The sequence below is a fragment of the Phyllobates terribilis genome, unplaced genomic scaffold (assembly GCF_046119375.1).
Source record: "Phyllobates terribilis strain yellow unplaced genomic scaffold, ASM4611937v1 Scaffold_11__3_contigs__length_659146591, whole genome shotgun sequence".
Taxonomy (NCBI): Eukaryota; Metazoa; Chordata; class Amphibia; order Anura; family Dendrobatidae; genus Phyllobates; species Phyllobates terribilis.
Genome location: NW_027362771.1, coordinates 507401825 through 507425839, shown reverse-complemented (window position 1 = coordinate 507425839; position 24015 = coordinate 507401825). Strand labels below are relative to the sequence as shown.

At 41.9% G+C, this 24015-nt stretch overlaps 1 protein-coding gene across 1 annotated transcript in view; it reads right to left on the bottom strand.

Moving 5' to 3' along the window:
• Nucleotides 1-843: 843 nt before the first annotated feature.
• Nucleotides 844-24015, bottom strand: part of LOC141166674 (low molecular weight neuronal intermediate filament-like) — a 29967-nt gene continuing 6795 nt past the window's right edge. The window contains exons 2-4 of the mRNA XM_073653590.1: nt 8997-9317; nt 7351-7475; nt 844-5306 (exon numbers count right to left, since the gene is read on the bottom strand). Coding sequence (XP_073509691.1) covers nt 5054-5306; nt 7351-7475; nt 8997-9317 — 699 coding nt within the window. The 3' untranslated portion in view covers nt 844-5053. The remainder of the gene's footprint in view (nt 5307-7350; nt 7476-8996; nt 9318-24015) is intronic.

Here is a 24015-nt window from a genome sequence, read left to right as displayed (position 1 = left end):
AAACTAGATAAACTGAAAATGGGAACTACAACATGTAATTAAAAACTTGGGAAAATTGGTTAAACTTTCAGTTCCCTAATGTAGTCAATTTCCCTAATGTCCTCGTTAGCCTCGCTTATTGTATCTCTCTGCATTCATAACACTCGCTTACCACTTTACTCACAAGATGTTAGTCCCCCCCCTTGTCCCTCTCCACCCCAGTTATTCTTGCGTGTTACACTTGCGTGTTTCTTCTAAATGGTTAATGAACCTATCAGCTGCCATTGACTACACTGTTAAGATTTAGCGCAATCTCCTTTACTGTTCTTTTTTCTTCCTTTTTTGTTATTCTCTCCTTTGACATGACCATTTCAAAACATTTAAAAAATGTATGTTGTTGTGAGTGTAAAGGGGTATTTCACCACATACTACTTTTTTAAGAATGTCAGACTAAATTTGGGATAAAGTCTAAATGAAGATGCAGGACAATAGTTTTTGTTCTACATTCCTACAGATTTTATAGCTCATTTCAAAGCCCAGAACCTAAAAGCTATTAATTATGATCCCACAAATCCCCAGGATAGGATGAAACTTGTTATCTCACAGATATTCGCAGGGCAAAAATCCACCCCAGTGTTGCTTATAAAATAAAAAAGGGGATCATCTCTGCACATGGATATCAGCATGGTCTGTAGTGTTTGATAAACCAAATCATTTAATGGACGAGGGCGTTAAATATGCCATGATAGTGCACCAAGGGTCCTTCAAGTCAGGGGTGTTACAAAATGCTAAGAACGTTGAGGACATAGCAGAAGACTTGTTACCAAATATAAGATCTCTTCTGGCCGAGACGAAGTATGATGATGGTGTGAGCTTATTCGCAAACACTCCACCTTCAGTGGCTTCAGCTGAGATTAGGAGATTCTAGAGGAGCATGGCCAGCTGCCATTGCAGGGTTGTTCCCAATTTCCCATTCTCCCCAAGAGTCAAAGTCCCACTTCTCTTTTATGCCTTCGATGTGGTTAAGTAAAACACCTAAAACAAAACTGCCTGTATTTTATGAAGACAAAATAAGGGTTTCATGGGATGATTGCAAACTAACAACAAAACTTGGCACCAGTTTTTCAAATTTTTTTTTTTCATCAAGTATCACAATTGGATATTGGCCTCCAAAGGTTGTATCAATTGTAAAAAGGAACATAGAGAAACAAATCTCCGGTAATCAGAATAGTAAGCTCAGGGCATTTCATATCACTGGATACCCAATATGGACTATTTACTTGGCATCTAAATATGGTTAACAATTGACACCCCCTTCCTCTTCCTCATTTCACTTTTCATTACCCACTAATGATTTCATATTAGTTACCTTTTCTGCTCTGTCTCTAACCTCTTTCTCACCCTTCTTTTTTTGTCTCAACATTCCTTTTTTGTATAGACTAAGTTTGGCCATTGAATGTGTTTGATTCTTTTTATGCTGTAGCATTTACTATCACACCTTTGTATTCTTGACTGCTGCTTATACTGCTCCAATGTTTTTCTCCTTTGTTCATTTGCTTCTTTTTGTATACTTTTTTTTTCTGAATAAAAAGATATTATGTGAAAAAAACAAGTAACACACTTTTGCTGTCTTAGATGCAGAGTCCAAAAATGTGGCCCTAATTCTAACTGCAATTCAAGGGCAAATGATAGTTAATAGCCAAAGGGATCAAGTTTGCGTTATAGGTTATTTCCAGGGCAAGTTAAAACATTTGCCGCAAAAAGCTCATGACATCGGTGATGTGAGTTGGTATGTTCTTGCACGCATTGCCCTTCAGGAACAGTTGTAAACTAGCAAAAAAATAATGTTGCAGACCCTCTTAAATGGCCATTAGCCATGATGAAATGGGTTCTAATTGGCCAGGAAAAACGGAATTTGCTAACAGGATTAATGACGGATAGTAGGATAATGGGTTAATCCAGTCAAGAAGTCTATACCTGTACTTTTGATGCTTTAGCACCAATTCAAAGGAATGTTTATCCCCTTTTAATGCAAATATGTGTCTGGTTACCAGAACCCAAGGGGCTAACAATCTAAGATATATCCACTATTTGAAGGAATTTCAGGCTACCTCCTCTTGTGAACAAGAATGATCAGACATGATATGCCCATATGGCTTGATAAACTTTATGGGGGAAAAAAAAGGAAACGACTTGCCACCCTGATATTAGAAGACCACAGAGGGACTTTGTGATAGCAATTCAATAGCGAAGAATTGTGTTTCCACATTTCCAAAAAAATAGTACGTGACTTCTCATACTCCAAATTGTTCTGTCACAAAATTACGTAGTTTCCCTTGTATTGCATCGTATTATTAGACAGATTCTGGATATATATGTACTATGTTACAATTATTAGGCAGTGAGTATTTTGGACATATAATCATTTTTATGCAGAATTTCCAACTCCAATCTGTATAACTTGAATGCTTATTGGATGAAGCAGATCAGGTGATGTGTATTTGTGTAATGAGGGTTATGTGGTTTAAGGATATCAACGCTCTTTATCAAGGTGTGCAGAATTATTATGCAGCTTGCTTCCCCGTGCTGTCATGTTCCAGAACTGCAACCTTCCTGGAGCTTTCAGAAGTACAAGGTGGTCAATGCTCAGAGACACGGCCGAGGTAAGGGAGGCTTAAACCCAACCACCACTGGTCAAGACACAGAAGAGAAACGTTAAGACTGGACCAAGAAATATCTGAAGACAAAGTTTTCAAATATTTATGGAGTGATGAGATGAGAGTGACTCTTGACAGATTAGATGAATGGGCCCATGGCTGAATTAGTGATGGGCACAGACCTCCTCCGTGAATCACAGGTTGAAGATGGACTGAAAATAAACTCCTAAATCTACTGCCAGTTTTTAGAAGACACTTTCTTCAAGCAGTGGTAAAATAAAAAGTCGACATCTTACAATTAAGCCATGTTTTAATTCAAGACAATGCTCCATCAAATGCTTCGAAGTCTCCACTGTTTGGCTGCCAGTAAGGGCCTTAAAGATGAAAGAATAATGACATTGCCCCTTCCTCTTCTGACCTAAACCCTATTGAGAACTTGTTGCCTTTCTTAAATGGGATATAAAGAAAAAAAGTCACCTCTCTGAACATTGTCTGGAAGGCTGTGGTTATTGCTGTCCAAAAAGTTGATAGTCAACAGATTAAGAAACTGATCTACTCCATGAATGGAGCTTATGACGGTTGTTGAAGAGAAGGGAGCTTATATTGGTCACTGATATTTTTTTTTTTAAATGTGAGACAATTATTTTTGGACATTTTAGTTCTTTGGTTATTATTCTCATTTTAACAGATGAAAATAAACAAATCTTGTTCTTTATGGAAAATCTCCTGCCCTGCGTAGTTGTACATTATTTGACTCATTTCATCTTATGGTTGCTCTGTCTTATAAGTATTCGTCTTTATAGTATATAGATTCTCAAAGTAAGAAGGCTGACATGGGGCTATCTGATATTGATGGATTACTCCACATTCATTGTAGAATTTATATGAACACCTCAGTGATTAGGTGTCACCTTAGGATTAATATGGTCATCTATGTAAAATTAATGCTCCTGATGATCAAACCTATGGGTGCCATAATCAGACTTATGGAGAACAACACCTTCATGCCTCACCTATTTAGTTGTACCTGTACCCCTCTCACCCATCTTACAATTATACTGTTGAAAACTTTGTTAAAGTGGCCTTTTTCCTGGTAGATCTACCTGCTTATTGTATTCTTTGGAGAAGGTAAAGAAATGTAGCAGTATATTGTGGCAATAGAAGACGCCATTGAATAACTGCAACTACAGCTCAGCGGGACTTTAAAATGGTCTTATACTTTTGACAAAACCCATTGACAGATGATGTCAGAAGGTAAAAGGCCTGTTGAATTTCAATAGGCAATCCTTTTGTTTGAAGGGGAGATAAGCCTCTGCCAGGCTCTCTGATAGAAAACACAGGAAAGTTTGTCTGAGCCTTCCTATGATTGGGAGAGATAGGTGTCAGCCGAACGACTCTCTGCTGTTTAATGTTTATGGCCAGATTTGGAGATCAATAGTGTTGCCAAAGTATTAAGATCTACGTATTTAGTTTAAACCATGAAGGCTGCGGAAGTCAAATACTGAGAATGGAGCCTGTGAATGAGTTTGCCGCAGTGTCTGCAAATTATTTAAAATGTGTAATACTATTACCTTATTCTTTTGTGTGAAAAAAAAGTATAAAACCTCTAGAAACAGAATTCAGGGCAGCACCCATCTATGCCGTCCCATGTGTGAATATCGCACTTGCTGGTACTACTCACCCCTCTGTAATCTGCTCTGCTTCATGTCGGAATAAATCGCTGTCTCTACTCAAAAGGATTTATCTGTGGTGTCTCCTTCCAAGAATTTCCAAAATAGGTGTGCATGTGTATATATATATATATATATATATATATATATATATATATATATACTGTATATATATATCTATCACACACACTGTATATATATATATTTTTTGTAAACCACGCTGGGCTTGGATATGAAAAAAAGAAAAGGGGAAAGGGTCTGGACAACCCCAACAAGATCTGAACAGTATTGTTAAGGGCAGATTTCGGAATAAGTACTGATAGCCCTATTGAGTGTTTTTGCTCAACACATGTATATTTTTAGATGACAGAGTAATAAATACTTGACACTGTTGAGAAGTTCTTCCATTTCATGGGCCATATATACATATCTGTCCTTAGTCTTTTCTCATGTATTTCTGAGATATATGTTAGTAGTGAATTTATTTTGGCGAAATTTGATGAAAGCACACAATTAATCAGAGCAATATATCACCAGTATATATTACATATTGTCATGGGGATAAATAAAATGGGATGAACTTAGTACCCTCATTACACCAGGTGACGACTGAATAGAGCTTATCATTGGCTCTCAATATTTTTGGCATCTTTTTAACCTGTACTAGCGTAGCTGTAAAAGATGAAAAAAAAAAAGATTAAAAGGTATTGTTATGGCAGGTGTGTGTTTCAGCATACTGTAGCCAGCTCAGTTCTTGGAGGGGGTCTTCTCTGAGGATGCCTCTCCTGATTTTGGCGCTTTGGGTTGACCCCCTCCCTTGCCTCCATCAGAAACTTCTTTTTTCTTTTCTTCTTTTTTCTCCTCTTTCCGGATGGTGACTGTGCTAGAGGAATAACCCTTCCCACCGGAGTAAGAGCCAGGGGAATATGGGTAACCGATGCCAAACATGCTGCCTCCTCCCACTGTGGTCAGACGGGTCTCCTCTCCCTCGAGGAGTTTCCTATAAATAAAAATAAATATGGTTCAAGGGACACACATCAAAGTTGAATTTATATTAAAGGGTTAAAACAATTGGAGCTATAGATGCTGTCAGGTTTCCGTAGAAAATATAGGTTAAAAAGTTATGAACCTGGAAGGGAAAATATATTCCACTGTAAATACTAAATGGGAAAACATTCAGTGGCACGGAAAAGGACTTAGGAATATTAGTGTCAGGTAGATGCTGCTAAGGCAGATAGGATCATGAGGTGCAATGAATAGGTCACAGAGACAAGAAGAAAGTATACACTGCTCAAAAAAAGAAATGGAACACTTAAATAACACTTAAAGCTCCAAGTCAATCACACTTCTGTGAAATCAATCTGCCAAGTTATGAATCAACACTGATTGTGAATCAATTTCTCCAGCTGTTGTGCAAATGGAACAGACAACAGGTAGAAATGATAGGCAATTAGCAAGACATCCCCTCTAAAGGAGTGGTTCTGCATGAGGTGACCACAGACCATTTCTCTGTTCTCATCCTTTTTGGCTGTTGTTTTGATCACTTTTGCATTTTGTCATTGCTCTCATCCCTAGAGGTACAGTAGCATGAGGCGGTGTCTACAGTACAACCCACAGAAGTTGCTCAGGTAGTGCAGTTCATCCAGGATGGCACATCAATGAGAGTTGTGGCAAGCAGGGAAGCTGTGTCTGTCAGCACAGTGTCCAGAGCATGGAGCAGATACCAGGAGACAGGCCAGCACACCATGAGACGTAGAGGGGGCCGTACGAGGGCAACAACCCAGCAGCGGGATCGCTACCTCCTCCTTTCTGCAAGGAGGAACAGTGCCAGAGCCCTGCAAAATGACCTCCAGCTGGTCGCGAACATCAACGTGTCTGCTCAAACTGTCAGAAACAGACTCCATGAGGGTGGTATGAGGGCCCGATGTCCACAAGTGGGTGTTGAGCTTACAGCCCAACACCATGCAGGGCGATTGGCATTTGACAGAGAACACCAAGATTGGCCGATTTGACATTGGCGCCCTGTGCTCTTCACGGATGAGAGCAGGTTCACACTGTCTGGAGATACTGTGGAGAATGTTCTGCCTGCAACATCCAGCATGACCAGTTTGGCAGTAGGTCAGTAATGGTGCGGGGAGGCATTTCTTTGGAGGGCCGCACAACCCTCCATGTGCTAGCCAAAGATACCCTGACTGCCATTAGCTACGGGAACGAGATTCTCAGACCCATTGTGAGACCATATGCAGGTGCAGTGGGCCCTGGGTTCCTTCTTATGCATGACAATGCTAGGCCTCAGGTGGCTGAAGTGTGTCAGCAGTTCCTGCATGATGAAGGCATTGATGCTTTGGACTTTACTGCCTGTCTCCCGGACCTGAATCCAATTGAGAACATCGTGGACATCATGTCTCGTTCCACCAACACCACGTTGCACCACAGACTGTCCAGGAGTTGACTGATGCTTTAATCCAGGTCTGGGAGGAGATCCCTCAGGAGAACATGCACGGCCTCATCAGGTGCATGCTCAGGCGTTGTAGGGAGGTCATACAGGCACGTGGAGGCCACACACACTACTGAGCATCATTTCCTTGTATTGAGGCATTTCCACTGAAGTTGGATCAGCCTGTAATTTGATTTTCCACTTTGATTTTGAGTATGATTCCAAATCCAGGCCTCCATAGGATATTATATTTTGATTTACATTGATCATTTTTATGTTTTATTGTTCTCAACACATTCCACTATGTAATGAATAAAGATTTGCAGCTGGAATATTTCATTTATGTGGTATTTTAGTGTTCCCTTTATTTTTTTGAGCAGTGTATTTCTACTACTTTACAAAACACAAATTAGATCAGCAGTCAAGAAGGAATTTTTCTTTTCTCTAAGATTAGGGATAAATTAGCCTCATAGGTCTTGTTTTATCCTCCTCTGCACGAACATTGCAGGATAACAGGTTAAACATAATGGACATATCCTTTTAAATTTACTGTGTAATCATATTACGGCTAATGCACATATCCGGATACTCTTGTACGACCAATTACCTGTATGCGGCTATTTCAATATCCAAAGCCATCTTGACATTGAGCAGATCTTGGTATTCTCTCAGGTGACGAGCCATTTCTCCTTTAGTAGTTCTTAGAGCATTATCAAGTTGGTTGATGGTTTCCTAGAGAAATTATGAGATAGTTGAAGATAATTATAAATAAGAATCAGAACGTAGACAGATAACATCAAGAATTGCTGTGTTCTGTAGCAATGTTTCTTATTACTATTACCTAATTATTACTACTTTACTTAGTATTCCACATTACCTGCAAAATTAATATAAAACTAAAAAGGGAAAATGTGTCTAGATATTATACCTTCCTGCCTTTATGAAAGAATGGTGCTCCGGGGGTGAGTGTTATGTCAGGCATGATGCTCCGGGGGTGAGTGTTATGTCAAGCATGGTGCTCCGGGGGTGAGTGTTATGTCATGCATGGTGCTCCGGGAGTGAGCGCTATGTCATATATGGTGCTCCGGAGGTGAGTATTATGTCATACATGGTGCTCCATAGGTGAGTATTATGTCATACGTGGTGCTCTGGAGGTGAGCGTTATGTCATACATGGTGCTCTGGGGGTGAGTATTATGTCATACGTGGTGTTCCGGGGGTGAGTGTTATGTCATGAATGGTGTTCCGGGGGTGAGTGTTATGTCATGAATGGTGCTCCGGGGGTGAGTGTTATGTCATATATGATGCTCCGGAGTTGAGTATTATGTCATGCATGGTGCTCCAGGGGTGAGTGTTGTGTCATATATGATGCTCCGGAGTTGAGTATTATGTCATACATGATGCTCTGGCGGTGAGTATTATGTCATACGTGGTGCTCCGGAGGTGAGTATTATGTCATACGTGGTGTTCCGGGGGTGAGTGTTATGTCATGAATGGTGCTCCGGGGGTGAGTGTTATGTCATACATGATGCTCTGGGAGTGAGTATTATTTCATGCATGGTGCTCCAGGGGTGAGTGTTATGTCATATATGATGCTCCGGAGTTGAGTATTATGTCATACATGATGCTCTGGCGGTGAGTATTATGTCATACGTGGTGCTCCGGAGGTGAGTATTATGTCATGCATGGTGCTCCGGGGGTGGGTGTTATGTCATGTATGGTGCTCCGGAGGTGAGTATTATGTCATACATGGTGCTCCGGAAGTGAGTATTATGTCATACGTAGTGCTCCGGAGGAGAGTGTTATGTCATACATGATGCTCTGGTGGTGAGTATTATTTCATGCATGGTGCTTCGGGGGTGAGTGTTATGTCATGAATGGTGCTCTGGGGGTGAGTGTTATGTCATACATGATGCTCTGGGGGTGAGTATTATGTCATACATGGTGCTCCGGAGGTGAGTGTTATGTCATACATGGTGCTCCGGAGGTGAATATTATGTCATGCACGGTGCTCAGGGGGTGAGTGTTATGTCATTCATGGTGCTCCGGGCGTGAGTGTTATGTCATGCATGGTGCTCCAGGGTTGAGCTTTACGTCATGCATGGTGCTCCGGGATTGAGCATTACGTCATGCATGGTGCTCCGGGGTTGAGCATTACGTTATGCATGGTGCTCCGGGGTTGAGCATTACGTCATGCATGTAGACAGGCAGTTCTCTAACACTGATGCAAAAAGAGACTTTTCAGAAGTGCTACCTGCATTTGGGCTATCTCTTCATTGTTCCTGTCCTCCGCCTCTTGGAGCTGCCTCTCAAGTGACTCATTAGCACTGCGTAGGGCGTCAATCTCCAGAGTCCGGGCTTGTAGTTGTCTTCGATATTCTGAGAGCTCTTCCTTGGCTTGGCGAATGTTGTCATTGTTGCGGGCAGCCTCTTGGGACACGTTGGCAATCTTGGCATGGTACCACTCTTCAGCTGATTGCTGATTACGGGTGGAAAGGACTTCATATTGCATGCGGATTTCCTTTAGAGCAGCTGTGAGGTCAGGCTTACTGACCACATCCATCTCTACAGTGATCTGTAAGACAAAACGTTAAACATGTCAGTCCCTAGTAGAACACTCTTTCTCTACCTCTGTGTATCTGATTTCCTCCTCTCCACCTCTGCCATGTTCCAGTCCATTCCTTCTTCACACCTGCAATCTGTTAGACCATTAAATCCTAGATCAGTCCTTTTCCACTTCGGATAATTACCAGGTCACACAGCCCCTTTCTTGCTGGACTTTTCCTCGCCCACCACTGCCATGTGTCAGACCACCATTTCTGTATCTCGAAATGCCAGACCATTTTTTTCTATACCTGTGCTATATGCCAGAACACTTCTACTCCAACCCACTTATTATACCAGACTCTTTACTTCCCAGTTTTTGCTTTGTACCAGACCATCCATTCTTCACCATTGCCATGTGCCAGACCACCTCTTCTGTACCTATGCAAACTGCCAGACCATTTCTTCTGCACATGTGCTATGTGCCAGACCACTTCTACTCCAACCCACCAATATCCCAGACCACATGCCCACTTTCTGCCTTGTGCCATGTCAATTCTTTTCTCACTTCCGCCTATGACCAAACCACAACTTCTCCATTTCTGAATGTGCCAAACCGCTGCTTCTTCACCTCTGCTAGCGTCAGACTATTCCTTCCCAGCAATACTATGCCAGGATTTTCCTACGCAACGTATTATTTATAGGGTCTAAGAAAAAACTAAAATTATAAATGCATTGATATATGTAACAAAAGTATCTAAAACACTGTGTCAGAAACAAATCAAGATGTATATGGTTGAATGGGTGTTTAATTGGCCAAAATATAAATTTTATTGATATCTAGACATAATAATGATCAGAAGTGACCAATAAGAGATAAGTTACAATGTATAGCTAAATAGCTACCTGGGGTTCCAATAGGACGTCTGCAACTTGTAACTCCAATCATGGGAGTGGTCTTCAAATCCACTGGTATTAGCCCTGAGTCGTTATTTCCAAGTCCATAGTACTGTGATTATATTACTATTATAGATTATATGTCACATATATCAAACCTAAAATTACACAGTGCAAACATCTGGTTAATGGAAATCCTGATGCTTCATCCATTCACAAGACAACGCTGGCAGTGAAAGTGTTAAGCCAATGACTATAGACTGTAAATCCCAGCACTGAATTGTGGGTAAGACAAATGCATTAAATGAACAGCTGGACATTGGGGATTGGGGGGAATAAGTGCAGGCTCCACGGTGCGATCTTTAGAAATCTTATATCATCCATCTCCCAGAGGAAACACTTGTGCACTGAGCAGTGGAGCCTGTAAGACATGCTGTACAGAAGCCTGAGACCGGCATCCGCTCCAGTATCTGCACTGCAGGCTGCGGGGTGATTATATCGCAGGGCGGCCAGTCTGGGATTTATATACCTTCCCTATAGCCAGAAATAAAAAGAACGACCCATTTTGTTTTGCACCATTGCCCTTAATTGGGCACAGTTGTCATTCTATTCAGGGGTACATTAACAATTAAAGGGGTTGTCCACCTGTGATTTATTTTTACAGAAACTAGTAAAATGATAAAATGAAGCATACTCACCTTACCAATCCTCTGGCTTCTCATACATCACTGCCGAGTCCCCCCCCCCCCCCCCCGGTCTCATTATCTCCGCTTCTGGCTAGGTGGTCAAGTGACAACTGCAGCCAATCGCAGGTCATAGTGGTGATTTGTTGATCACTGATGAAGCCAGTGATTGGCTGCAGTGGTCATTTGCTTGTGTGGCTAAGAAAGGAAGCACAGAGACTGGTGGGGGAACCAGGAAGTATTGAAAGAGAGATGGCAGGGGATCATAATGTGAGTATATTTTATCTAATAAGTTTAAAGCATATTGGTGGTTTTTGAAAGAAAAGAAAATCAGGGTTAAATAACCCTTTTTATGCTGCATACAGTAACATTAGATGTTATTAGCTACAGCACATCAGTATTGTCAGGCTACTGACGGCGTAAATGCTCCATCTCTAAATTCCTATACTGTAATATTCCTAAATTTTGGCATCCACAAAACTTCTCTTGACGTGTCAGTTTTTGCATGAAATAATGTTGAAGTACAGTACAGACCAAAAGTTTGGACACACCTTCTCATTTAAAGATTTTTCTGTATTTTCTTGACTATGAAAATTGTACATTCACACTGAAGGCATCAAAACTATGAATTACCACATGTGGAATTATATACTTAACAAAAAAGTGTGAAACAACTGAAAATATGTCTTATATTCTAGGTTCTTCAAAGTAGCCACCTTTTGCTTTGATGACTGCTTTGCACACTCTTGGCATTCTCTTGATGAGCTTCAAGAGGTAGTCACCGGAAATGGTTTTCACTTCACAGGTGTGCCCTTTCAGGTTTAATAAGTGGGATTTCTTGCCTTATAAATGGGGTTGGGACCATCAGTTGTGTTGTGCAGAAGTCTGGTGGATACACAGCTGATAGTCCTACTGAATAGACTGTTAGAATTTGTATTATGGCAAGAAAAAAGCAGCTTAGTAAAGAAAAACGAGTGGCCATCATTAAATTAAGAAATGAAGGTCAGTCAGTCCGAAAAATTGGGAAAACTTTGAAAGTGTCCCCAAGTGCAGTTGCAAAAACCATCAAGCGCTACAAAGAAACTGGCTCACATGAGGACCGCCCCAGGAAAGGAAGCCCAAGAGTCACCTCTGCTTCTGAGGATAAGTTTATCCGAGTCACCAGCCTCAGAAATGGCAGGTTAACAGCAGCTCAGATTAGAGACCAGGTCAATGCCACACAGAGTTCTAGCAGGAGACACATCTCTACAACAACTGTTAAGAGGAGACTTTGTGCAGCAGGCCTTCATGGTAAAATAGCTGCTAGGAAACCACTGCTAAGGACAGGCAACAAGCAAAAGAGACTTTTTTTTGGGCTAAAGAACACAAGGAATGGACATTAGACCAGTGGAAATCTGTGCTTTGGTCTGATGAGCCCAAATTTGCGATCTTTGGTTCCAACCACCGTGTCTTTGTGCGATGCAGAAAAGGTGAACGGATGGACTCTACATGCCTGGTTCCCACCGTGAAGCATGGAGGAGGAGGTGTGATGGTGTGGGGGTGCTTTGCTGGTGACACTGTTGGGGATTTATTCAAAATAGAAGGCATACTGAACCAGCATGGCTACCACAGCATCTTGCAGCGGCTTGCTATTCCATCCGATTTGCGTTTAGTTGGACCATCATTTATTTTTCAACAGGACAATGACCCCAAACACACCTCCAGGCTGTGTAAGGGCTATTTGACCAAGAAGGAGAGTGATGGGGTGCTACGCCAGATGACCTGGCCTCCACAGTCACCAGACCTGAACCCAATCGAGATGGTTTGGGGTGAGCTGGACCACAGAGTGAAGGCAAAAGGGCCAACAAGTGCTAAGCATCTCTGGGAACTCCTTCAAGATTGTTGGAAGACCATTTCCGGTGACTACCTCTTGAAGCTCATCAAGCGAATGCCAAGAGTGTGAAAAGCAGTCATCAAAGCAAAAGGTGGCTACTTTGAAGAACCTAGAATATAAGACATATTTTCAGTTGTTTCACACTTTTTTGTTAAGTATATAATTCCACATGTGTTAATTCATAGTTTTGATGCCTTCAATGTGAATGTACAATTTTCATAGTCATGAAAATGCAGAAAAATCTTTAATTGAGAAGGTGTGTCCAAACTTTTGGTCTGTACTGTATGTTTTCAAAGAACTCTACAATGTGCCATTACTCCTGGAAATGTCTGAATAAACCAACAACTAAGCATTACATGTATTTTGCTCTGGAGTCTCTGTAGACCCCAGAGCATAATAAGGGCCATTTAATTCATGGAGAATAACTTCTCTGCAAATTGAATTTCCCAGGAAAAACCTAACAATTTTCATTAATACACAGACAGAACCACCATCAGTGCATTAATACATCAACGGAACCAAATTTTGAGTATTTGAGAAGGATTTGGAGAGTTTCTGTTCAGTTTCTGCTCTCCCAAAAAAAAATCATTGTGAACACACATTAACTTAAACTACGTTTTTTGGAGCAGAAACTCGCCAAATCCTCCTCATAATCTCAAATCTCTAAGTTTTGACACTTTTTTAGTTTTAACATAGCCGTGAAACATGTAATGGATTGCTACATGTGTACAAGATCAGAACCACTGTCCGCACCTGAGTGCAACACCAGAACCACCGTCCGTACATGAACGCAGTACCAGAACCACCATCAGTACATGAATGCAGCTTCACAAATACAGCTAGCATGATCCTAGAATTTCCAGTATATCCTTAACAATGGTAAGGAGATGCTGGGAGTTGTTGTTACCAGGTTCATAAGACTGCGGACCATATAGGAACCACCAACAAACAAAGTAGCACACTGCAACGCTAAGTATGCGAACATGAAATATATAAAATTTGAATAGCATTTGACTGAGCACTCCACGTCTAAGCCACAGGCCGTTTTAATTGCAGCAGGAACTTGCTTCCCCACACACAAGTAGACATATGTCTCTTAAAGAGGAGTTCACGTTGGTAGGTTCCTAGTATGATGAGAAACGCCTTAACATGGCTACCAGGTACACATGAATTGGCCAATTTATGCGCTAAGATTTCATATTTATTTCTATTTTCTAGAGCAGTAATGCTATTCAAATTTCATATATTTCATGCTCGCATACTTAGCATTGCAAAGCGCTACTTTGTTTGTTAGTTATATATGGAGGTAGCTGCTCCTAGTAAGCACCTGTACACACTTATTTCTTGTTTTGGAAGTGCCGGTGAGTTTTTTCTGTTTCTACATACAGGAACCGCAGCATTGATGAGACATAGTTAGTATGACAAAAAACATTTCCATCCAGGTTTCTTCTCTGATTGGAGTCATTCCCATCCCTTTTGTCTCCATGTAGCACAGACGCCATGATGAGATTTCATGCCCAGAGCTTCTCTCTCCAGAATTGCCTCTTCTTTGCTTTCAGAAGCACATCCCGACACGGTGCCCTTAAAAATAATATACTCACCCTCACTGCCCCTCTATAAAATACTCCCCCACACACACTGCCCTTCTCCAACATATCCCCCCTCTCTGCCCATCTGTATAATATCCCCCCACACTGTCCTTCTACATCATATCTTAGTCACCAGATACCACTCCAGGGCAGTCCTCGGGTCTGCAGCAGCTGACCAGAGGGTCAGAGGCGCAGGTACGAGGTACAGGAGGGCGAGACAGAACTGTAGTCAGGCGGTCCGGGGTCGGGGCAGGCAACACAGGTTCAGGATACATAGCGGAGGTCAGGAGCGGCGAGAACAGACAGGGCAAGAAGACAAGCCAGATCAGTAATGGGATGGATAAACAGCAAAACACCTTGACAGGAAACTAAATACTAACAGCAAACTAGAACCTAAGCTCAGGCGAGGTGTGAAGGGCAATGCTGACTGATACAGCACCTGCTGGTTGGTGATTGGCTGGGGAATCCAAACCCTGCAGGACACAGCAGGGTGTAAAATTCCTGCAGGATCTGGCTGTGTCCCCTATAGCCGTGGGATGACATCAGGGATATGCAGGAAAGTTGGAAGTGCTGTATGGACTCAGCGCTGCGGCCAGACACGAGGATAAGCAGAGCGGCAAACACAGTGAGTAGCACGGCGGCTGCAACGTATGCGACTTACAGCTGTGACAGATGTATTACATGGTCTGTCCCCTCTTTTTTGTTTTAGGGTTCATGCAGAAGTCCGTGCAAATTGGTCAAAGCACAGACCTCTAAAACACGGACTAGCCACAGGTGTCCTGACCCGAGAGTGACAGCCTTATAAAAATACATGAAGGGACGGGAGAGACACAGCCAGTTTGTGCATTGCGGACCAAGATCCACGGATGTCTGAATGAGTCCTTACTTGGACCAGCACTCCTCCCATTTGGCCAAGATGTTTTTAATTTGCCGGAGAATGCAAGAGGGGTTCTGCCTATTTTCGCTCTCCGTTCACTATCTATATGTTTTTAATAGGGTGTTTAATAGTTTTTCTTTTGGGAATTGTGCGCGATTCATTTTTCTTTGTCTAATAAACTTTACTATTTGTATCAAATCAAAGTATGGTTATTCATGATGCATGGATGATTATGGATTTAGAATAATTTGTAGGTAATGCATTATTATAGGTAATTTATCAATGCTTTCTAGTTGCGTTAGCATTTTATTATGGTTTTTTTTGGTCCAATTTTGGTTATCAGCAGGTTTTTGCTGTGTAATCTTCAATGGTGGATGAACCGGTTGTCACTTCGCTTTCACAAAAGCCGCTATTACTAGGAAGGAGCTGAACAGAGTCGGACGGAAGGAAGAAGGTAAATCAAGGGTTTGTATGAAGTAGAAAAATCTCAGAAAGAGAATCTGTTATTAGAGGAGGTTGACGGATGAAGAAATGTACATGTAAATCTAATATACCGCCATCTATTTATGATCTGACGGTTATATTACGTGATATGATTAGCTGCTATAGTACATAGGATAAATCAAAGTGACAGATCGCAGCTAAAAATAGCAAAGCCAAAATCAATATAGAAAATAAAGGTGACAAGCAATGTCAGGACACAACACAAAGGAACCGTGTGCACATGTGCCCCTTCTGTATTTACGACGGGGCGACATTACTGATCATCTTAGCCATGGGATTAAGCCAAGCAGAATGGAGAATGATACAAGCAAGAATATGGATCAGGACAGATGGCTAATCCTGACTACAATAACCACAGATATAAATCGGGTGCTGATATGTCAGAGATACATATATGGGATTAATCAGATCTAAGGCAAATTAGTGCAGCTGTCCATAGCAACCAATCAGAATTCAGCTCTTATTTCTCAGAAGCACTTTGTAAAATGTAAGCAGAAACTAGATTGGTCTCCATGAGGATCTGCTACACTCTTTTCTTGTACCAATTTTAAGAAATTTCCACCTCGTAATTTTAAGGAAGGAGGGCTGCCAGCTACCTACCGGCCTGTACCGGCCTACGTTCTAACACTCCACAATCATCACAATGTCTGCTATTCATATGAATGGCTACCATGTCTTTTTGCTGAGTTTTTGGAGCAGCATGTCCAATTTTTTGAGAATTTCCACTCAAATCCTAAAAATCCCTTCCGTGTGCACATACCCTTATAGGGTCTCGACAAGAGTTTCCCATCAGTAATATCTATATGCCCTCAGGTATTGCATACTGATCATTATTACATTTTATTGACCAACATTAATTTTGCTTTGTGTACTGCAATCACTTATAGGGATTGTCCCCTTACAGAAAATCTTCGACTCTGGGAACAGTTTGTAATTAAAAACAACAACAAAAAAAAAGTGTTATCATCCCCCTCCCCAGGTCCACTGCCTCTGACACTGCTCCTGGTGTCTGGCATTGGCGCCAGCATGGCAGCCAATCCAGGAGCGGACATATCACTGGTGCAACCTGTGCGGATGCACAGGGGCCCAAGAGGTAAGGGAGCCTATTTATACCTCCAAAACAGGTGCAATTTTGCATTTTTAGGAGCTCTTGGTCTGCAAAGGGCCCATATATTGTTCTTACACAGGGGCCCTTTTCTGTATGTGTCCACCAATGAGCCAATCAGTGAGCTCAACTGGTGTGAGAGGGGTGTTCCATTCATACGGCTGAGCCTACTGACACAGGGGTAATCACAGAAGAGGGCCCTTATGCAACAATAGTATTTGGACCCTTTGCAGTCCAATAATGTGACTGATGCAGAAGCTGCTTTGGAGGTGAATGTGGGCCCCATAACTTGTGGACCTGTGCAGCTGCAAAAGTTGGACCAATGATATGTTGACCTGTGACTGGACGTCAGCACTGCAGCCAATATCAGACCATGGGACCAATGACAGAGATTCAGCTGTGAGTAAAACGCGGTTTGAATGTTTTATTGCAATAAACTTCACCAGGGGACCAAGATATTCTGGGTCTGTTTAAAGGGACAACCCCTTTAAACACAATATCTGATCAATGCAAAATCATCACGTATTTGCAACTGTTCATTTGTAAACATTGGGTTATAATGGTTGAACCTTTTATCTGATCACTGCACAATTCTGCATAAGGCTTAGGCTGTGTGCCCACGATGCGTTTAAGCGTTTCCGCAGCAGCAAAAACGCTGCAGAAACGCTTAAAAACGCATGGTTGCATGGATTTATATAGTGTGACCAAGTTGACAAGCACTTTCCAAGTGATGTTAAAATCGCTTGGAAAGCGCTTGTCAACCCGCATGCGGAAATGCATGTGAAGAACGCTTCACATCCGCATGTCCCTGGCAGGAAAAACGCATGTACAATCCGCATGTACAATCCGCATGCGGTTTTTTCTGCCAGGGAGATGCAGAAACACTCAGGAAAAATCCAGAGCATTTCTGCATCGTGGGCACATAGCCTTAAAGGGGTTTTCCTGTAATCCATTCATGCTCTGCTTAGATGAGGGAGATGGCGACCACCTCACCAGGTGTAAGGGCATTGGGGGACTCCCATTCTGGAGTTGGGGGTGGGTCACAGAACTGGGACCTGTATCTATTGGACATATGATATGCCATAAATGTCTACGGTGGGAATTTTATATTCACCATTAAAATTTTTTTGTTATACTCTAAATAAATTCAAACTTCTGTTATGATTAAGTTTGAAATTTATCTTTATAAATCTCAGAGCTTTTTTTTTCACGTTATACTAAATATTCTATATAAATAAAGTGGTACATGGTAAAATCCTGTCTGCCTGTAGCCACCACTAGGGGGAGCTACTGCCTACATTTACATTCAACTCCATAATAAAGCAGTATATATAAAGTGCTCTAAAATCCCTCTACATGTGGCTGCAGGCGGATAAGATTTCTCATTGCACTCTGTGTATGCAGGTGATTTAGATGTCTGTATCAGAAAAATGGAGCTCCATACACTAAACTGTCATACACATTTGTAAATCTGTCTGATTCCATAGATTTGGGCAGCAAAATTGCTTCTTCGATCATCCAAGGAAACAATGATCATATATGATGGTTTTCGATATGCTCCATGTCTTGTCCATCCCCCGACCCCTAAGAGATATGAGCTGCTAATCTTTTGCCCTCTCGCTGCACGGGCGCCGGGAAATGACAATGTCTCCCCGGCGCCTGCGCAATAGAACCCTGTGGCGCAGTGCACGGAGAGACGGGGTCGGGATGAAGCAAAGCGCCCTCTATTGCCCGGGAGGTCAGGGAGCTCAGTGCACATTACAGGGTCCTGTGATGTGCAGGGAAATGGGGGGGGGGGGGGGATATGGTAACTAAGCATATAGGCGGGGATTTTGGGGATAATAAACAGGCGGGGATTCCTTGGCGTCCCCCGGATACCATGACTGTGCAAAACTGAGTTTATAAAAACAGATTTCTCTGCAATCAGACCTCTACTACGGGCCATACAGGTATGTATAGATTTACTTTTCTATAACCTGTATGGCCATAGTAGAGGTCTGATATCTCCCAGGGGGTGACAGATTCCCTTTAAGCCAAGGCTACGTTCCATCTCTCAGCACAGCTGCATTGCTCCATTAATTCAGTGATTTGAGCCTTGACCTTGAGAAACCTCCTCCTGAACAGATCTATCGGCATCCACTCCTCTGGGGAGACATCGTGCCTTTGTTCTGTCAGACTTACGCCCACACATAGGCCCTGATTCATCATTGCTGTTCCTCCAGTTTTCTGGAGTAATTTGCTTCTTTTTAGTGGCTTTAGTATTTGGCCCATATTTTCTATAAAATTTGCATCATTTTTAAGTTGTTTCTTTTTTTCAAGGGAGCCTGACAGCTGATAAATGGTGCCCGATCCATGGGCAGCATGTATCAGACGCTGACTTATGATTTCAGCCATGTATGTTTGAATATGAAGCTGTAGCTGTGGCGTGGAGCGGCAGCCGTGTGTGAGGCACTTGTCTCCTTCTTTTATGCCCCGGCGCGCTACATGAAAGCGTAGGTCCTGGCTGGGTGTTGGTGTTGATGCTGTGAGGGCATTACATATGTGCATGCAGGCCACCTGTAGCCGGTGTTGTCGGCTGGCCAGGACCACAGGTTTTAGAATTCAATAAAGGAGACTCCCGTTCTAAAACACAGTCTTTACTGAAGGGTAACTTGGTAAGGGTTATATACAAGGGATAGTGGGTGCAAAGTCTTATTGACATTGCCTTTGCAGTATACACTGTGTTCCAAATTATTATGCAAATAATATTTTCTCAGATTTTCCCAAATTACCTATATGAATTGCAGTCATTGTAATTTTCCAGTCAAATAACTATTAGAGTACAATTGAAAGGTTTTTGTACAAACAGCCTATGATAACAGTATATTTAAAAAAAAATAAAAAACTCAAACTGCATGTTCCAAATTATTATGCACAGCAGAGTTTTCAACCTTTTCATTTTAATAAAGAACAAAAAAATGGTCATTTTTGAAATTATAAGCATTAGCAGGTTATTACAAACTGAAATCAAACAGTTTTCAACTCAAAACTTTATTCTAGGTGATGTTACATTTGCACATAGGACCCCTTGTTCGAAAGGAGCTTCTGAACTCTCTCGTCCATTGAATTTGTCAGGTTTTGGATGGTTTCTGCTTCAATTGTTTTGCATGAGGACAGAATACCCTCCCAGAGCTGTTGCTTAGATGTGAACTGCCTCCCGCCATCATAGACACTCCTTTTGATGATGCTCCAGAGGTTCTCAATGGGGTTGAGGTCAGGGGAGCATGGGTGCCACACCATAAGTTTGTCCCCTTTTATGCCCATAGCACCCAGAGATGCAGATGTGTTATGTGCAGCATGAGACGGGGCATTATCATGCATGAAATGATCTCGATGGTCCAGATGGATGGAGCGGAGGATGGCTGGTTGATGGACACGGCTACGGCGCTAACAAGGAGGAGGTGGAGTAATGTTTTGGGCTGGAATCATGGGGAGAGAGATTGTCGGCCCTTTTAGGATCCCTGAAGGGGTAAAGATGAACTTCATAATGTATGTTGAGTTTCTCAAACAGCACTTCCTTCCATGGTTCAAGAAGAAGAACCGTGCATTCCGCAGCAAGATCATTTTCATGCATGATAATGCCCCGTCTCATGCTGCACATAACACATCTGCATCTCTGGCTGTTGTGGGCATAAAATGGGACAAACTTATGGTGTGGCCCCCATGCTCCCCTGACCTCAACCCCATTGAGAACCTCTGGAGCATCATCAAAAGGAGTGTCTATGATGGCGGGAGGCAGTTCACATCTAAGCAACAGCTCTGGGAGGGTATTCTGTCCTCATGCAAAACAATTGAAGCAGAAACCATCCAAAACCTGACAAATTCAATGGACGAGAGAGTTCAGAAGCTCCTTTCGAACAAGCGGTCCTATGTGCAAATGTAACATCACCTAGAATAAAGTTTTGAGTTGAAAACTGTTTGATTTCAGTTTGTAATAACCTGCTAATGCTTATAATTTCAAAAATGACCATTTTTTTGTTCTTTATTAAAATGAAAAGGTTGAAAACTCTGCTGTGCATAATAATTTGGAACATGCATTTTGAGTGCAGTTTGAGTTTTTTATTTTTTTTTAAATATACTGTTATCATAGGCAGTTTGTACAAAAACCTTTCAATTGTACTCTAATAGTTATTTGACTGGAAAATTACAATGACTGCAGTTCATATAGGTAATTTGGGAAAATCTGAGAAAATATTATTTGCATAATAATTTGGAACACAGTGTAAAGCATTGTGGTACACACAGTATCCTTCCACTACTGTAGTCTACTCCAGGACCGGTGAAGCACACTATTTCGCCCTACTTTGTCACAGCCTAGCTTGTCGCCACAGTCCTGATCAGCAAGTCTCTCTACTTCCTCAGTGGTTCCACGTTCTATTTCTTCCACTACTGATGCCCTGGATCTACCGCTCGGGACCCCCACTAGGTCCACGAACTCAGTCCAGTTTAGGTGCGTAACCTCCTGCATTTTGCAAGCTCAGGGTTTCTCGTGACTCGTCGTCCCATCCAAAGACCCTGTAAGGGTGTGACAGACTGTTGTGTACCTGCTCCTGAAGACAAAAAATTGCATTATGTGAATACTGACTTGCGGTTTTATTGTGTTTTATGACGATATGTAAAATGTATAGAGTGTGTTGTAACTAATACAAAGTGTGATAGGTACTGATGCTGCTGTGTGGGTACTGTAAGGTAATGCCTAAGTTAACTTCGATACACTCAAATCAGTGGAAGGGAATGCATAGGACAGAGTTTAGTGCTTAAAATAGAAGATAAGATAATGACTGTAGATATAGAATAGGGTTTGGGCTTCAGAGTAGTGACAGATAGGGCAAGATAGATAGTGGTGGGCCTTATTAGTGTATAAGTGATACGATATAGTTAAATGTTTTGGGACCAGCTCAGGATGGGAGGGGGTAAAGGCAAGTACAAAAATGGAATTACTTGCTGGTTTAGTTAGAGAGAATTAGTGTGAGGTTCGTGTGAAGATCAAGTTCAAGGTGCAGTGGGCTGGAGTCACGTGAAGTACATATTGTTCTGGCAGTATGAGGTTGTATCAAATTTCCTGCAGACTTTCCTGTAATGTCCAGGGCCTACAGCATGAACTAGGCACAGAGGAGTGTGCCTTAATCCCTTCCATACAGAGGAAGCCGGACGGGGAACTACGTGAGGGGAACGTAGCGGATCTCGGGAATATTGTGGTGCCGGACTGGGAGTCCCTAGGACTAACAGGAGCTGTTAAAGTAGGGACAGTCCGAGCTAAACGTGAGCAAACGCTTGAACTGTAATGTGTTGATGGAACAAGAACTGGAGGGTTCTGTGCCCGATACTGAGTGTTAAAGACTGATGTTCTTGAACTGTCCCGTAAAGCTGAACTTGTTAAAATGAACTGGGTGTTCCCTGATGTGTGTGCGGCTGTTCCTGGAACTGAAGATGTGGATATAACGAAGGCCTCCGGCCTGCAAGTGAGTAAAACACATCGTTCACAGCACAATACATATGGACTGGTACACTGTTTGTTTGTGGGGTGCCCGAGCTTAATGGAGCAGCAGATCGTCCATGGGCACCTTACAACCCCTTTTCTGGAAGGCCAATCTGTTTAATCGGTCACTTCAGGATCTCGCTACTCCCCTGTCACTTAGCCTCCTTCTCTTGTGGAACACCCCAATGGCAGCACTGCTCACGTTACACTTCCTACTTGTACTTAAACTCGACCCTATCTAACTAGCTCCAGGAAGCAGTCACTTGCCCGATCACTAAACCCCCTCCCACTATGGTCTAGTCCTAAACATTAACCCTATCTTACCCTAACGTCACTATCTAAACTAGTCAGTTATCTTATACACTATGCCTACACTATAATACCTTACATTAACACATCCTATATATATTATACTTTACATACACAATATATACAATTACGCATGACATTATTCACATTACAATAAAACGCGATTGGTGTCTTCAGGGGTAGGAACGCGACAGTCTAGTCCACACCCTTTACAATCATTGTTTAAAAGCCGAGACTTCTCCCTGCCCGCTGGAAATAGCTGACATATCTCTCCCATGTGGCTTGGTCCTCGGCAGCTTTTAAACTATGGCCCCCCGATTCATCATTGCCGTTGCGCCTATTTTTTGTCTAGTTTTGTAACCTATTTTACTTAATGGGTGCAGAAATGGTGCAGAAAATCTGTAACACCAAAAGCTCATCGTAGGAAAGAAGCCTAATTCATCAATGGCCCAAATCTACTCCAGTCTTCCCTGGTGTAGTTTTATGCATATATCTCAAGGTAGTATCTATTTTGTGACTTTTTGAAAAGGATATAACTTTTTGCTTAAAAAAATCGCAGAAATGGTTACTGACTGAAAATAAGCCCTTTTTTACTTTATGCCAAATTTATGAACCGCGTTCACCACTTTAATGAATTTTGCAATAAACATCAGCGAATTCCCCAAGACAAAAAAAGAAAAGTGACTTAAACCCGCAAATGATGACTGAGGGGGCTTTTGTTTTTCTCTGAAAGCGTTTCAGGGTATGATGCCACTATGAGCTTTTGGTGAGTTTTTGACGCTGTAGAATTTCTGCACCTATTATTTAAATTAGGTTACTTGCGGTTTTTCATCGAGTTTTTGTCTGCGTTTTTTTTACCATGCGTTTTTATCGCATTTTTTACCCTGCTTTTTTTGTCTGTTTGGTGTGTCATACTTTAAATAAAGCTGCTTTGCTTTTGATACGTCCTGTTTTTTTGCTTTGACAAAACTTTATTGATATATTTAGGTGCAGATTACATGCGTTTTTTATGCATTTCTGCGGCAGGAACAAACTAAAAACACATGTGGGTTTTTCACCTGGTCGGCCCTTATTCACATTGATGTCACTTTGATGCATGGTAAGGTTTTAATACTAGAGGTTAGGACCATCCTAAATTTGGGTACACCTTGACGCTGGTGGGATGGCTTTTACACTTTTTTGATCAAAAAGGTGTTTACAAAGTACCCAATGTTATTTATATGCACTATTGCTTTTACTTATTTACTTACAGCAGGGTATATGCTCATTTTGTTTCTGTCTTAGGTTTTGTCTATTTAATGGCCAGTGTGAACATGCTTCTGTTTTGCATGCATGACAACTTATACTCCAGTTAATTTTTTTTTTGTGGTCCGT